General features: G+C 41.4%; 1 protein-coding gene across 1 annotated transcript in view; it reads left to right on the top strand.

Moving 5' to 3' along the window:
* LOC123520672 (glutamate synthase [NADH], amyloplastic-like) overlaps positions 1 to 15,512 on the top strand; it is a 120,752-nt gene that overhangs the window by 81,342 nt on the left and 23,898 nt on the right. The window contains 5 exon segments of the mRNA XM_045283182.1: positions 8,232 to 8,363; positions 12,083 to 12,226; positions 12,428 to 12,516; positions 12,678 to 12,882; positions 14,123 to 14,283. Coding sequence (XP_045139117.1) covers positions 8,232 to 8,363; positions 12,083 to 12,226; positions 12,428 to 12,516; positions 12,678 to 12,882; positions 14,123 to 14,283 — 731 coding nt within the window.

The following is a 15,512-nucleotide window of genomic DNA, read 5'->3' as shown; positions in this document are numbered from 1 at the left end:
AAATGGCAAATATTACTGTTAAGGTAGGTAGTACAAGAGAAAAATACGAGAAAATTATAAGAAAAGTAAATGTTAATAATGTTAGGTATCTAATATTGTGAGGGAGATAGAAAACATGGAGAATACAAAGATATTTAATTAACTGAAGTGACACACACACACACACACACACACACACACACACACACACACACACACACACACACACACACAGACACACACACACGTAAAACTAACGAAGTACGAGTCTTTCATCTTGTATAGCGTTGTAAAAATCATTTCGACTCCCTGTTATCAGAATATTAAAAAGGTAGTGACGTCATCGTTTTTAGAAGCAAACCAGCCACGTATTTCACTTTTCAAACACGCAGGAAGAGGAGAAATACTTAGGTGGATTGGTTTTCAGTGAATTGTGGAGCTCTGGGAAGTCAAGCTGGAGAGAGCAATAGTGTCTTCCTGCTACTAGAATGAGGAGAGGAGAAAGACAGCAAGGCATTCACGTAACGTTGTAAAAAAAAAAATAGTAAAAAGGAGGAGAGAAAAGTGACAGAAAATAGATGCGACGAGTATTCGGAAAAGTAATTTGAATATTGAGAGACGTGACCCGGTAAAGAAAATACGTAAAAGAATGTAAAAAGGTGGAAAACACTCAGCTGCAAAAGGAAAAATAAAAAAAGTGATGACACAAACACATGCGTGAGAAAAAAAAAAAAAAAAGATATATGTGGACATACCTGATGAGAAGAACCAAAGGAAAACATGCAAGCAAAAGAAGGATGATAGAATGAATAATGAAGATAACTCACGCACACGGAAAGATGGAAAAAAAGAAATGTGAGAGTGATGCAAACACATGCGTGAGGAAAGGAAATAAAAAAAAATAGGAAATACATGTACATATCTGATAAAAGAACCAAAGAAAAACATACAAATAAAAGGAGGAGGATAGAATGAATGATGAAAATAACACACACACACGGAAAAAAAAAAAAAAAAAAAACACGGTCATTGACACAAATGCCACGGAAGACTTACTGAAAGAACGGGAACAGAACTCCACAAAACCATACCAAAACTAACAAAATCCCATAAAATCGCACAAGAAAGACACATAACTCTGAAAAAAAAAAAAATTATACTAAACTTCACAAAACTGAACAAAATGAAACCGAACTCCATAGAATCAAACAAAAAATAGAAATTCCACCAAAGAAAATCCACTGGAAATTAAAGAAAACTGAACACAAGATTCCACAGAAAAATAAAACAAAGGAAAAACGAACAGAACTCCACGAAATTACGGAGAAAGTCAAAGTTAAAAGGAACAGAAAACGCTGGCAGACTTTCGTGGCTCGGGGTGTGATTAGATCTGTGGGTCTTGGTCTGGGTATTGATGTGCGTCTGGGTCTGGGTCTGGGTCTGGTGTGATTTTTTCCGGATCATTGCCGCGGTGTGAGCCAAGTACCGCCCACCCACTGATCGCTCGGGGGAAAACTTGTGGACCCTCTATCTCCCGTTTATCACTTCTGTATTTCACTCCCGAGCCTGGCATCCTGTCAGCTTAAAATGTTAAAATACGAGTTCTCTGTCACGTCAGGCGGACACGAGAATGTTGTGTCTCGTTTCATATAACTCATTTACATTATTCTTGTATTTTGAAGTGTTCTATACTTTTTGTTCGTCTGTTTCTGGTTTGGCTTTTATTAGCATTATTCTGTATTCTGTTCAGAGTTTTTTTTCATTTTTTTTCTTTTCTAATCTCACTACGTGTTTATTTATTTATTTATTCATTAGTCTTTTTATTAGTATTTGCTTCACGGTAGGTAGAATTACACTATTTCCTTTCTGCCATATTTATTTTTATTTGCGTGGTCGACAAGTTATCTTCTCATCTTTTCTCTTGTCCTCATCTTATTCTTCACGACAACTGCATCTTTTCTTTCATTTTCGTGTGGTAAAAGTCTGTATTGTATCATTCTGCCATTGTTTTGTGATATACTTACCTTATTCTTTTCTTTTCTTCTCCTCTTACTCTTCACGAAAATTATATCCCCTCCATTTTCTGGCCATTATTTCGTGATATATCTTTCCTCTCCTCTTGTTACCCCGATTTCTTAAGAATGATGAAATTACTGCGCTTTATTACAATATCGTTAAATTCTTCCGTTTGACTTTGTTCCTGGTTTTCATTTTAGTAACTATCGGGGTTCCCTCGCTTTTAATTTCTCATTGTTTTTCTCGCGTCCTCCGCGAAAATGGAAAACACTTCATCGCATCGAATTCTGAAGCTTGAGGAACGAAACGTATTTGCTGTGACGTCACTGAAGTGCAGGACGAGCTTCACTGATGCCTCTTGAAGGTAATGAGGCGGCTAGGAAGAGGAGGAGGAGGAGGAGGAGGAGGAGGAGGAGGAGGAGGAGGAGGAGGAAGAGAAGGACGAGGATGAGGAGAAGGAGGAGGAAGAGAAGGAGAAGGAGGAGGAGTTCGAGGACGTGGTAGTGGCGGAGGATGAGGAGATGAATGAAGCTAAGGAGATCGAGAAGGTTGATGCTCTCTCTCTCTCTCTCTCTCTCTCTCTCTCTCTCTCTCTCTCTCTCTCTCTCTCTCTCTCTCTCTCTCTCTCTCTCTCTCTCTCTAGCCAGGTTTCCAATACGCCGTTTTAGCTATTTCTGGAACCGTCAAGCCGAGATGAGTCCCCCGTCCTGTGCTAATCCCGCCCAAGCCTCCCACCACCCCAGGATATTTTCGTCTCCCATTGTATACCCGCTTGTTCGCCTCCTTTTGCTTTCCTTCTCGTCTTTCCCGTTAATAGCCGTGTTGCTTTTGTGTCCCCTTCCCTTTCCCTCTCGTATGTGTGTGTGTGTGTGTGTGTGTGTGTGTGTGTGTGTGTGTGTGTGTGTGTGTGCGCGCGCGCGTGTGTCTGTGTTGAGGGGGAGTTGGGTTGACCTTGGTGGAAATAGAAACAGTGCTTAGTTTAAAAAAAAAAATATCGATGTGTCACAATCTATTCTAACACACACACATCACACACACACACACACACACACACACACACACACACACACACACACACACACACACACGGCCCGGTAGCTCAGTGGTTAGAGCGCTGGCTTCACAAGCCAGATGACCGGGGTTCGATTCCCCGGATGGGTGGAGATATTTGGGTGTCTCCTTTGACGTGTAGCCCCTGTTCACCTAGCAGTGAGTAGGTACGGGATGTAAATCGAGGAGTTGTGACCTTGTTGTCCCGGTGTGTGGTGTGTGCCTGGTCTCAGGCCTATCCCAAGATCGGAAATAATGAGCTCTGAGCTCGTTCCGTAGGGTAACGTCTGGCTGTCTAGTCAGAGACTGCACCACATCAAACAGTGAATTACACACACGTTAATCGGTTTATCGTCAATTACTCGGAGTTAGAGAAAGATGCTAAAGAATTTTTCGAAAGATAACGCACTGTACATATTTATCACGCCTGCCCTTCAAATTTAGATATTGCAGAAATTCATCTCCTAGAAATACCCCTTGCTTTTGATAACACGTCTTTCTGAAGGGTGGTATTTAATATAACCCGCACATTTAGGGATGTAATATAATTTCATGGAAGAGGATTAGAAGAGAGAGAGAGAGAGAGAGAGAGAGAGAGAGAGAGAGAGAGAGAGAGAGAGGAGGAGGAGGAGGAGGAAGAGGGAAGACAATGACAATGATGACAATACCATTTAGAAAAATATTTTGATGTATGAAGACGAAAAAGAGGAGGAGGAGGAGGAGGAGGAGGAGGAAGAGAATCATCAAAATATGTAAGACGAAGACAAAGAAAAGAAGCAACAAAGAAGACAACAACGATGACAAAAACACCAACAAAACAACATAGAGAAAACAGAAACCAAACCAAAGCTAACAAAACTAAAGAAAAAAAATCCACAATGAACACACGTATACACCATTTGCATCACCATAACAATAAGAACCAAGTCAGCCGATAACCGCACCATTACGTCGCGCCGTGGCCCAGTTGCATTCCGTGGCGGCACTACAACAAACCTTGGTAATATTAGACACCTGCAACACTCAACTCAGGCAGGTGGCGTGTCGAAATTAAACACGTGATGGCAAGGGAGAAAGACGAACTGACTTCCCTTTATTGGTCGCCCACATGAGGGAGCACTGACGTTCATGGTACCTCATCTTTCAAAATCGTCTGTTCCGGCCACACGTTCTCTCTGTCAAGGGGAGAGAGCGGGTGGCTGGCTGGCTCGCTGGTGGGTGGGTGCGTGACGTCAGAGGCAGCAAGCTTTCTCATTGGATTCTGGTGAGTTGGGTCCGTTGGCAGCCTTCCCATTGGTCCAGAGGAGAGTTCAGGTCCGCACTGGCCTTGTCGCAGTGGCGGAGTGGAGGGAGGCACGAAGGGAAGGGGTGAGCGTAGGGAGGTCGTCGTCCTAGTGGGGCATAGGGAGAGTGGGAAGATGGGACCGCGACTACCCCTTAACTCAGCTACTCAAGGTCACAGTAACATTGATTCATGGGAAAGGAACAGTGGGGATAGGAGAGACCAAGACGCCACCTTTTCTATTAGACTTCTCGTAGATATAGCAGTAGTAATAGTAGCAGTAGTAGTAGTAGTAGTAGTAGTAGCAGTAGTAATATAAGTAGTAGTATGACCTTGAAAAGTACAACGTAGAAGTTCGGAGTGAGAAGATATTGATTATTTCTCTCTCTCTCTCTCTCTCTCTCTCTCTCTCTCTCTCTCTCTCTCTCTCTCTCTCTCTCTCTCTCACGTACGTACCACAGGGAACATGCAGTTTCTCATTATTCATCATCTGCCATTCAAGTAGGACTGATGGTGGTGGAGGTGGTGGTGGTGGTAGGAGGGTGAATGACTACGGGATTAATGGCAGCGTGGGTGGAGGAGGGTAACAGTGGGAGTGTATTGGGGCAGTCATAGAAAAAGCAGCCAGTCAGCGATGAGGAGGGACAAAGAGAGGACAAAGAGGAGAGGGGTAGCTAATGGCAGTGGTTTTGTTGGTAGTGAAGGAGATAAACATGATTGGAATTGAATCTAGTCCCGTTATGAGCTATTTTAGTCCCCTTTATTGTATAATGGTGGTGGTGGTGGTAGTAGTAGCAGTAGTAGTAGAAGTAGTAGTAGTATAAAAGTAGGTTAAGAGAGTGGAGCGTTCGTGCTAGCGGTGGAATTACGCAGCAACAGTGGCGTAGGTGGCAGTGGTGATGGTAGTAGTCGTAGTATGAGGAAGTAGCGTGCAAGACCGTAAGATTATCATGATTATAGCGTGCGGTGGGAGAGGTAGTTAAACATGGGGTGTAAATACCCTTGGTTTGCGTCAGATCTCACTAGACTGCAGCTACCACCACTACCACCACTGCCAAAAAACGGTCCATGCACTAAATAACGTAATAATTTGAGTTAAAGTGGACGAGGAAACAGGCAGGCAGATAGATAAGGTAGTCAGGTGGATTAGGTGGGCACGCAGGAAGGTAAGGTAGCGAGGTTACCTGCCGCTCAGACCAGCTGCCATCAATCTCAGTGGTAAAATTGTAAGAAGTAATTGATTTTTTTTCACTTGATTGACAGACAGACGTGTCCCTATCAGAAAATAACGAGAGAGAGAGAGAGAGAGAGAGAGAGAGAGAGAGAGAGAGAGAGAGAGAGAGAGAGAGAGAGAGGGGAAGCAAGCGTGTTACTGACATACGAGTGAATTTGGCAGTTAATATTCAAGTCAACATTTAATTTGTATCACCAGCGTAATGACAAAATAACCTAGAGAATAAAGAATAACTAAGAGATCAATAAAAAATAATAAAGTTAGAGAAGTATAGACACAAACAAAAGAAAAAAATGATAAAAGGAATTGTAAGTAAATAGAGGCACACCATTTCTGCTATCGAATATTCCTTTGTTATTGGATGACTATTAACTTGTTCCAACGCTCAAACGCAAAGCTCCCTCCATATATGCCATCTAGTTTGCCGTGTACAGTTCCCCACGTATACTCGGCACCTTCAACTCAGCCCCTTCCTGTGGTTCCGATCTCCTCTTTCTCACGGCATTGTTCTCAGCCTCCCTCTCCTTCCGGTACCTTGTTATGTAATTACTATGGTCAATTTCAAGGGACACATGATCTCATTACGAAGAGACCACCACCACCACCACCACCACTACCATCACCACCACCACCATTGTCACTGTCACCGCCACCGCCACCGCCACCGCCATCTGTATCCAATATTCTCGGCATTCCCACTCATGCAACATTATTTCCAGTATTTTTAAGTACGACTCCTACATTCATTTTACCTTTGCCTTTATCGCTAGATGTGTAATTATTATTATTTTTTTTTAAGAATACGTAGTTGAATCACACACACACACACACACACACACACACACACACACAGACACACACACACAGCACAGCACAAGAACACAACACAAGAACACAACGAACTCAGTCTTAAAAATGAATAGATAAAGCAAGCAAGCACACACACACACACACCCACCCACACACACACACACACACACACACACACACACACACACACACACACACACACACACACTCTCTCTCTCTCTCTCTCTCTCTCTCTCTCTCTCTCTCTCTCTCTCTCTCTCTCTCTCTCTCTCTCTCTCTCTCTCTCTCTCTCTCTAGTCCTCTCTCTCTCCTCTTGATCCCTGGAGGAGCTCTTGGCAGCGGCTTTTCTCCGTGCCCAGGATGGAAGGAAATTTTCAGACTCTTACGACAAAGAAGATATTGCGATATGACCTTCCAGCGGCCCTAGTAATTTCGTGCGGAGCCCTCATTGTATTTTGCGTGTATTTCATATGTATTTCTGGGGCATTCAGTACTGTTTTGAGCGCAGGAAATTGAAGTATTGGTCATATATGTGTTTTCATGCATTTTTCTTTTTTTTTTTTTTTTTTTTTTTTTTTTCCTCCTTTTTGTAGCAATGTGTTTTGTGTTCAGTGGTGAGAATGTGGGAGTAATGATGGAGTGTGCTGCTGCCTGTAGTGAGAATGCAGTGTTCGTGTGTATTAACGCGTATTTTTGTGGCACTCTCTGTACTGTTCTGAAAATGTGGAGCCATGTTCGTATATGCTGGCATGTATTTACGTTGTATTTCTGCGGCAGTGAGTAGGGGATGTGCATGTCGCTTATATGTATACAGTAATCATTGTGTTGAAGGAGAGAGTGTTGCCTGTGTATGTTGGAGGTGCAGGAGTGTTTGGCATCATTAGTGTCGCGGGGTGGCTTTGAATGGTGGTTTCTTTTTCAGTCTCCCTCCCTTCCCCCGGTGTTTGTTAATGCTCGTTAGGCAGTGAATGTAAAAAGACGTGCAAAATCAAATCATTATTGACGGAAAGTATTACTGGAGGCAGCTCGTGGGTCAGTGGTTAGTATTTACGTTTTCTTTCTCTTTTTTTCCATATGTATTCTCTTTGTTCCGGTGTTTCAACGTACATGTGTTAGAGTTATATTTTTATTTCTTTTTTTTTTTTTTTACTTTTTAGGTATTTATTTATTGTCTATTGTAATTGCCGTAACATAGTTTACAGTCTTCGATGTATTGTAATACTCCTGTATCTTTTATCTGGTTGATGTATGTATATTCTTCTTCGTCTTCTTCTTCTTCTTCTTCTTCTTCTTCTTCTTCTTCTTCTTCTTCTTCTTCTTCTTCTTCTTCTTCTTTTTCTTCTTTTTCTTCTTCTTTCCTTTATTTTTTTTTTTATCAATGTAAGTTTTATTTAATTTCATTCATTGGTGAAGTTGGCCAGTACATTCTTATTTTCGATCCATGTACTCCAGTAATCTATCGTACCTCTTAACCGGTTGCAGGTTGTGGTCTGGGGAGTGAAATTACTAAGTTACTATAGGCTTTTATTCTGAAACACATAACTTTTCACTACGACTATTTTCAAGGACCTTAGAGATAATTAGTAGGATTCTTGTGAGTATTTCCTATGCTAATAATGGAAATTCTTTCAGTCTGTCACTAGAATCATAATAATTATAACTCGAGCAACTTTAAGTAGAGCCTTTGAACTTAGTGGAGGTGAGGCGGGGAAGTGTTTCAGAATATAGTAGATATAAACTAGTCTGCTCGTTAAGTAGGAAAGAATAAGAGCGTGGGTCGTGGTGGTGTGGGAATGAAGTTACTTAAAGTGCTGTGCAGAGGTGTGTTCCCTACTGACGCAGTGTGTGGTGTTCCCGCAGGTGCTGCAGTGGCGCACTGTTCCCACCGACACCACCCAGATCGGCGAAGTGGCGCGCGGCACGGAGCCCTTCATGAGGCAAGTTTTTGTGGCCGCCGCTGACGAGTACGATGACGCCACCTTCAGGAAAAAGGTAAGGAGACGTGCTTTGACCATTATCATTTTCTTTTTCATTCTGGTTTTCTTCGTCATCCTAATTTTCTTCATTTAAATATTCTTCATCTTAATATTCTTCTTCACCCTAATTTTTTTCTCCGTTATTTTTCATCCCAATTCTAATCATCCTAATTTTCATCCATTCATCTTTGTCATCATCTTACTTCATCATCGTTTTGTTTTCGTTAAAATAACATTACAATCATCAAGATCATGGCTGTCATTATTGTTATCATCGTCATCATCATCATTACCACCACCACCATAACCTTCACCCTTATACATGATCACCACGACACAGTATGCATACCAGTGCCGGACGAAGATGAGACTGAAGGAAAGACATCACCATAAACGGAACATATTTCAGTAATTTGCACAAAACAGCATGCCATTACTGGGTGGGCGTCTATTATAATCACTCACCAGCACTCAGCACTCAAGCACGACGTCAGCGAGGTTTTCAAGGTCAATTCAAAGAAAGTGGAGGCGAGTGGTTCAAGGGGTGTCATTAAGTCATCAGCCACAACAAGCTGATGAGGCGGCCAGCCGGCAGACGGGCACCAGAAGATGTCCGGAGATAAATTCCTGTCTCAAATCCTTCACTAGTTTCGCACCGTCCGTTGACTCTTGATATACGTCATAATGAGTCATAATCTGCGTCAGGCGAGATGCAATAAAGCTCCCTATAATATCTCGCCACTGAGAAGGCAGATATATTGAAGGAAATGGAAGACTAGAGTGGTAACAGACAAAACTCTTTTCTTGAAACACTAAATAGAGAAAATATATTATGCGGTACACATAAAGCGATGACTAAAAATATAGCTAAAAAGATATGTTGAACTTTATTCGACACAATTAAAGTCTGCGCTATAAGTTTACATTACGTTTTCCTCCATTTTTCCACAAGATTAACGTCAGCGCATTGCCCCCCTTCATGCAACAACAAAATACTCTGGATACGTCTCAATAATAACGTTGACACCGCAATCCCTGACAACCACACGTCGCCTGTCCTTCACATGACAATACCCACATTACAGGAGGCTGCTCATGATTGCCACTCTCGTACATTATAATTTTTTTTGGTGATAGGTTGCTAAACTCTTGTGTGTATATTGAATGTTTACTGGAGATCTGGTGATGGTAAACTCAGGAGTGTTTATCTTGTTTCCATGGCTATGACTTGACCTGCTTTTTATTTGTAATTTTTTTTTCTTTTTACATTAATAGCGCATTTCTTTGACTGAAAGGATAGGAATTTATGGCCTGTGAATAACAAGGAATGAAAACAGTATAATGATATTCATAACCCAAATAACAAAAGATAAGATATTTATTCATTTTCATTTGATAATTTTCCATTCGCGCGCACTGCCATCGAACCAAAACTTACGAAAAATTATTATAATGATGGTTGAATTACCGCTTTAGTCTTAATTGTGTTAATCAACAATAATTTTCCCCTAGATATTTTTGTCATTATGTGCCATTATTAATCCCACGCTTGCTGAGACTGACGTGAGCCAGTTGGAGGCGCTCGTCATGTGATGGTCCGGAGACTCGAGCAGCTGCCAAAAGTCCTCTGTTGGCTTGCGTAAAATGTGCCCATGCTTGAAACATCATAGTTAGGTTCCTGTTTTTCATGGTGACTTCCCGAATGTCACGAGATTATGTTTGAATGTCAGAGCAAAATTATGTCAAGGTCTTGTATTTTCAGACTGCTCTGTGTATACATTATGAGCCGGACCAGGAGCTAAACAATACAGATGTCGGAGACTCTATGTTATATTCTGCCAAAATAATATCCCACCGCTTTCAGTAAAACTTTGCATTACTCTCCCCCTATGACAACAATTATCACGTGTCTTCCCCACACTTGAATTGCGATGAGGATTCCTTCCCCGCGAAGATGTGTAAATTGCATTCGATTTGCTTTGAATATCCCTGAAAGTTCTTGTCAGGTTTTTCGGGAACTTAAGAACTTCAAGGCATGATAAACTTTTACTGGCAGATTCTTTGGTTTAGTATCTACAGGAGTCAAATCTTCAGAACAGTTTTATAACGTCGTCAGAACAGTCTTTTAACGTCGTATTATAACGTTATCAAAACAGTCTTATTCACCGTTCGCCGCAGTGTGGATGTGGAATAATGCCGTGTAATGCAGATTCAAATAATAATTTCTCGTTAGCGAGTTGGTTATGTTCTTGGAAGGAAACAAAAGTTATGAAGTTTTCTTGGAAACTCAGTAATGCCACTTGTTATGTGCCCTTCGCGAGCAGTTTTCATTAACAAGTTCAGGGTGTTCATATTGTTCAAGACAAACTCGCGTTGTGGCTTTTACTTCCGCGAGAGAAAACCTCGTGTTGGATCAGCAAGTGTATGTTTGCCTGGCCCTCGTTGGCATTGTTTTGGCTTATTTATGAAATGAATTTTGCACTCACTGTAACTAGGTCATCGTCTCCTTTCCTTGAATGGGAGCTAACCCTCTGACCGGATAGCTTTAACTTGTGTGGCGGGCTTTTGACCAATCCTAATGCTTGGAACCGTGCCTCTCCCATTGACGTCACGGCTGCCACTGCCAATCAATAGCGCCCTCCTGCGCCTTACCCTTTTGACGTCATCCTCTGTTAGCCAATGGGGAGGCGAGGAGGAGAATGAGGGAACTGGAGATGAGGACCACTGAATGACGGAGGGAGAGAGAGAAGAATGGAAGAGGGCGTGATTTGAAAATCTAAGCCGACACCGATACTGTACTTACGTGAAGGTGCTGCTGTTGGTATTATAGGTCGGGAAATTCTTAACCAACCTTTTAAACTACGTGAACCTTCGATGAATTTTGATCAGCTGTATCTTAATGTCCGTAACTCGATCCCTCTAGTCTAGACAGTCTTTAGTTTCCTGTAACAGATTAGAAAGATGATAGACGGGAGCTCCACTGGTTGTTACGATGCAGCTTTTCATGTGATGGATAGATAGACATAGACGCGTCGATCTAGACAGATAGGTAGATGAATAGATGGATAGATAGGTGATAGACTGGCAGACAGGTATCTCGGACTTTTATTCTCTGCTATTCGTATGAAGGGAGAGTGTAGGAGGATCAAACACTCTTTAATTGCTGCCTCAGAGTAGTAGGGGGACGATGCTCTGTTGTTTCATTTCTTCTTCTTCTTCTTCTTCTTCTTCTTCTTCTTCTTCTTCTTCTTCTTCTTCTTTTCTTCTTCTTCTTCTTAATCTTCATTTTTTTGTCTAACTTAAATTTCTGAAGTACATCATAATTTATGTCGAGAGCTGTTAAAAGGAGATAGAATAGTCCTTGTCAAGTAAGAACGACTTAGGGCTCCTTTCCTCTGAAGTACAACAAATGAGTATTAGCTGCAGTAGTCATTCCTGAAGACAACGGGTACCTTTTGTCTTTCTTGCGAACCATTTTTCATTTTTATGGCGTATTAAGTTAGCTTTGGTCATTCTGTTTGATTCCGTATCATAATTTCACATTTCACTTCTGCCTTGTAAATTCATATGCATGTTTTTCCTCACTTTCGCCTTCTGTAAGTTCATGTAACATTACGTATATATTGATATTTACCTTTTGTAAATTCGTATATATCTTCACATATTCTTCTATTAGCTTTGTAAACCCATGTACTGTACATACATCGTTTCACCTTCCCTTTGCCACCCACGCAGGTCTGGATGGCGAGGAAGCAAGCCACCCACAACATAATGCGCCCTGGCGCCAGGTTCTACATCTGCTCGCTCTCCACCACAACCATCGTCTACAAGGGACAGCTCACATCAGACCAGCTGTGGACCTACTTCCTTGACCTGCATGTGAGTTATTAATGGTTACCTGCAAGTTTGTCACAGTTCTTGGTTGGTCTTTGTTATATATTTTAGTTCTGTACATACGCTGATGTTTGTTGGCTGCCACGATTAGGGTCCAGTCAGTCAGCTGCCAGAAAATGTCATGGACTGAGGATACACTGTTGCAAGTATATAGTATAAGATAAAGAAAACCCTTCACAATTTCAGAATCCCGATTTCGCAACCTACATGGCGCTGGTCCACACGAGGTTCTCCACCAACACCTTCCCCTCCTGGGAGCGCGCACACCCTCTCAGGTAAAGTATTCATGGTTTTCGTTGCAATCTATGTTGATTTTTCGTAGCTGCTATTAAAGGTAGTCCTGTAATAGAGATATAGAGATGCATTATCAACCGTAATTTATGTAACTTGAAATACTTAATACTCGTAAAGACTTGTAATATTTGCCTCTGCCCAGGATAATGGCCCATAACGGTGAGATCAACACTCTGCGAGGGAATGTGAACTTTATGAAGGCCAGAGAGGGCGTGATGAAGAGCAAGGAGTTCGGGAGTGACCTGAGCAAACTGTACCCCGTTGTGGAGCCCAACCTCTCTGACTCCGGTGCCGTGGACTGCTGCCTCGAGTTTCTGGTGATGGCTGGCGGCCGCTCCCTGCCTGAGGTCAGTGGTGTTTTATAAATTCATTATGCTATCTGTTTTTGTTTTTATGTTTTTGTTTTTTCGTTAACTTGATGCGTCTCCTGCCACAATTACTGATAAAGTGCCAAACACGTTCTTCACGACGTTGGTAATGCCATCAGTCATGTGGTATTATATGGTTATGAAATAAAAAACTAATATAGTACTAATATATCAGAATTAGATGAGAAAATTATTACCGGTCGCTGAGCAACACATCTCAATCACCCATACGCTCCAAGGTTTCTCTCAATCTTTAGTCATTTTATACTGACAATCCTTGCAAAACTTAATGCCTGATAAGTTTTTAGTAGATCAGATCAAATAGGATCGTAAATAAAGAGGCATAGCATAGTGGAAATAAGTGTGGCATGGTACTGGCTTGAGGAAAAGTTTGACTGTGGTATGTGACAAGAGGGAGTCTCTGAGGGACCTTTCGGCCTTCACTAACGCCGTGCCCGTGTTCATACCATCGCCTTGTCATAGGTGATAGATACTTTCACACTTTTAGAAATATAATATATGCCTCTCTTATAGTCTAGGGGTGTTTATGTAGGAGCTCTGACCTATAAGGAAAAGGTATAAGGGAATAAAAATTGTTCCCGTAGAAAATGTTTCAGACTTTCAGTTCAGTGTTAGGTGCGCCAAGTGCAAACACGGCTGTCATACGTGTCAGGTTCAATGAAGCGAATGTACCACTCACTGTATGCTGAAATGTGTGTTTTGCTACTGTATTACTTCACTGGATATCCCCTCTCTTAATTATCGCTTGGACTGCGATATCAGGGTAAGTGACTGACATATATGACCAATTGATGGGCATACTCTTGATACACCGGTGAAAGGCATGGCTGAATCCTCTCGCAAGTCGCAATTCGCCATGCTTCTTAACCCTCTCTGGAGCACGTTGAAGCTCATAAAAGCTTAACCCTCTCTTGGCCACATAGAAGTTCCGAACTGTGAACTGCAGGTGATGTTAGACAAGTTATGGTTAATGTAAGACAGAATCATGGTCAAGAATGTCATGGGATCAACTTGTTTACTGCCAAGACAAGAGTACACGGTCAGATACAGGCGGTGCGTGAATTAATTATTGTGGAGTGATGTTCCCATGTGTGAAGGTTGCTGAAGGAATCGAAGTACATCATGTATAACACTGATATTGGTGAACATTATTAACCATGTAATGCATTGCAGTTCCTCAACACCATATTCTCTCCAGGCCATCATGACTATGGTCCCTGAGGCTTGGCAGAATGATGAGCTGATGCACCCAGAGAAGAAGGACTTCTACCGATGGTCAGCCTGTGCCATGGAGCCCTGGGACGGCCCTGCTCTCATGACTTTCACTGACGGACGTTACATTGGAGCAATTCTGGATAGGTGGGTACCATTCCAGCCTGGTTTTAATACATTCTATTTCTCAGACACCTGACACACTTGCACATGAGGAATGAAGCAGTGAGGGGTTTTCTCACTGTATTTAGCTGTAAGGCAGGTTGGTGCAACACGGGCCAGTTTGCGTCATGCTACAAAAGATAACATGCAGAAGTTGGCATCTGTGTTCTGTCCCTCTCCTGAATTTGTGTTTGTTCCTATGATGCCTGATTTGTTCATATTAAGGCATATATTTACTGCATTTTTGCTTGTAGATGCACAGTAGATAACAATATAAGAAGCTTCTGGGAAGCTTAATAAGTCTTAAAATGATCTGTGTTTGGCATGTTTAATGTTCTGGATGGAATGAAAGTCTATAAATAAGCTTAAGCTTGAAATTAGGTTGATCAGTATTTTACAGCCATCCATGATGATTAGTTTCTAAGGAATGATCACTCGTTAGATTTATTTAAGCTTGCAGTTGAAATATGCACTATACATGACAGAATCATTAAAGCATCCTGATATGATGGATTTAAAAAAGTAAAAATTACCAAGGAAAATGTTACTTTTATGGAGCTGTGGCCATGCTTTGAGCCGTGTTGATCCAGTACAGTGTTGTCTCCCAAGCATTACCAACATGCATGTCACCGGGGTGTTACATTGTGAGACACAAAACTAGTCAGTACAGCTTCTCATGTCCTTTGATTCCAATAGGTAGTGCATATACAACACATTTCTTGAATATCTTTTGTCATTGTAACTATCTGTGTAAGTAAGCATTAGTATGTCTGGTGGTGGAAGTAAATACAAAAAGGGGCATTCTTCTCATGATTAAGAATATCTGATATCAGTGAAATAAGCAGAACTGGTCACATTCATAATCACTTCTGCAAAATGCAAATTACAAATTACAAAATTGCAGAAGTGTCATTTTGTCTCCAGATTTGCATTTGAAACAAATTTTTATTCAAAGTTTTTGCCTTGCATCTGTAGAAGGATTTCCACAAACCTGCAAACCTGCTCACAAACTTACTCTTGGTTTTAGCAAAAAGTCAAATGTTATGATAATACATTGAGATTAGAAATCTATTCTAGATTTTTAATTCTAATATATTTTCCCTTCAGTACTACAAATAGTTTCCAATTTTTATGGAGATCATCTATTGTTAGTCAGTACTTGCATCACTTAACTAACAATAGGTGATAGATACATTGTGGTAATGGTTGAGTAA

The sequence above is a fragment of the Portunus trituberculatus genome, chromosome 47, assembly GCF_017591435.1.
Source record: "Portunus trituberculatus isolate SZX2019 chromosome 47, ASM1759143v1, whole genome shotgun sequence".
NCBI classification, from domain to species: Eukaryota; Metazoa; Arthropoda; class Malacostraca; order Decapoda; family Portunidae; genus Portunus; species Portunus trituberculatus.
Note: the sequence above shows the minus strand (reverse complement) of the source record. Positions and strands in the feature narration are given on the sequence as shown.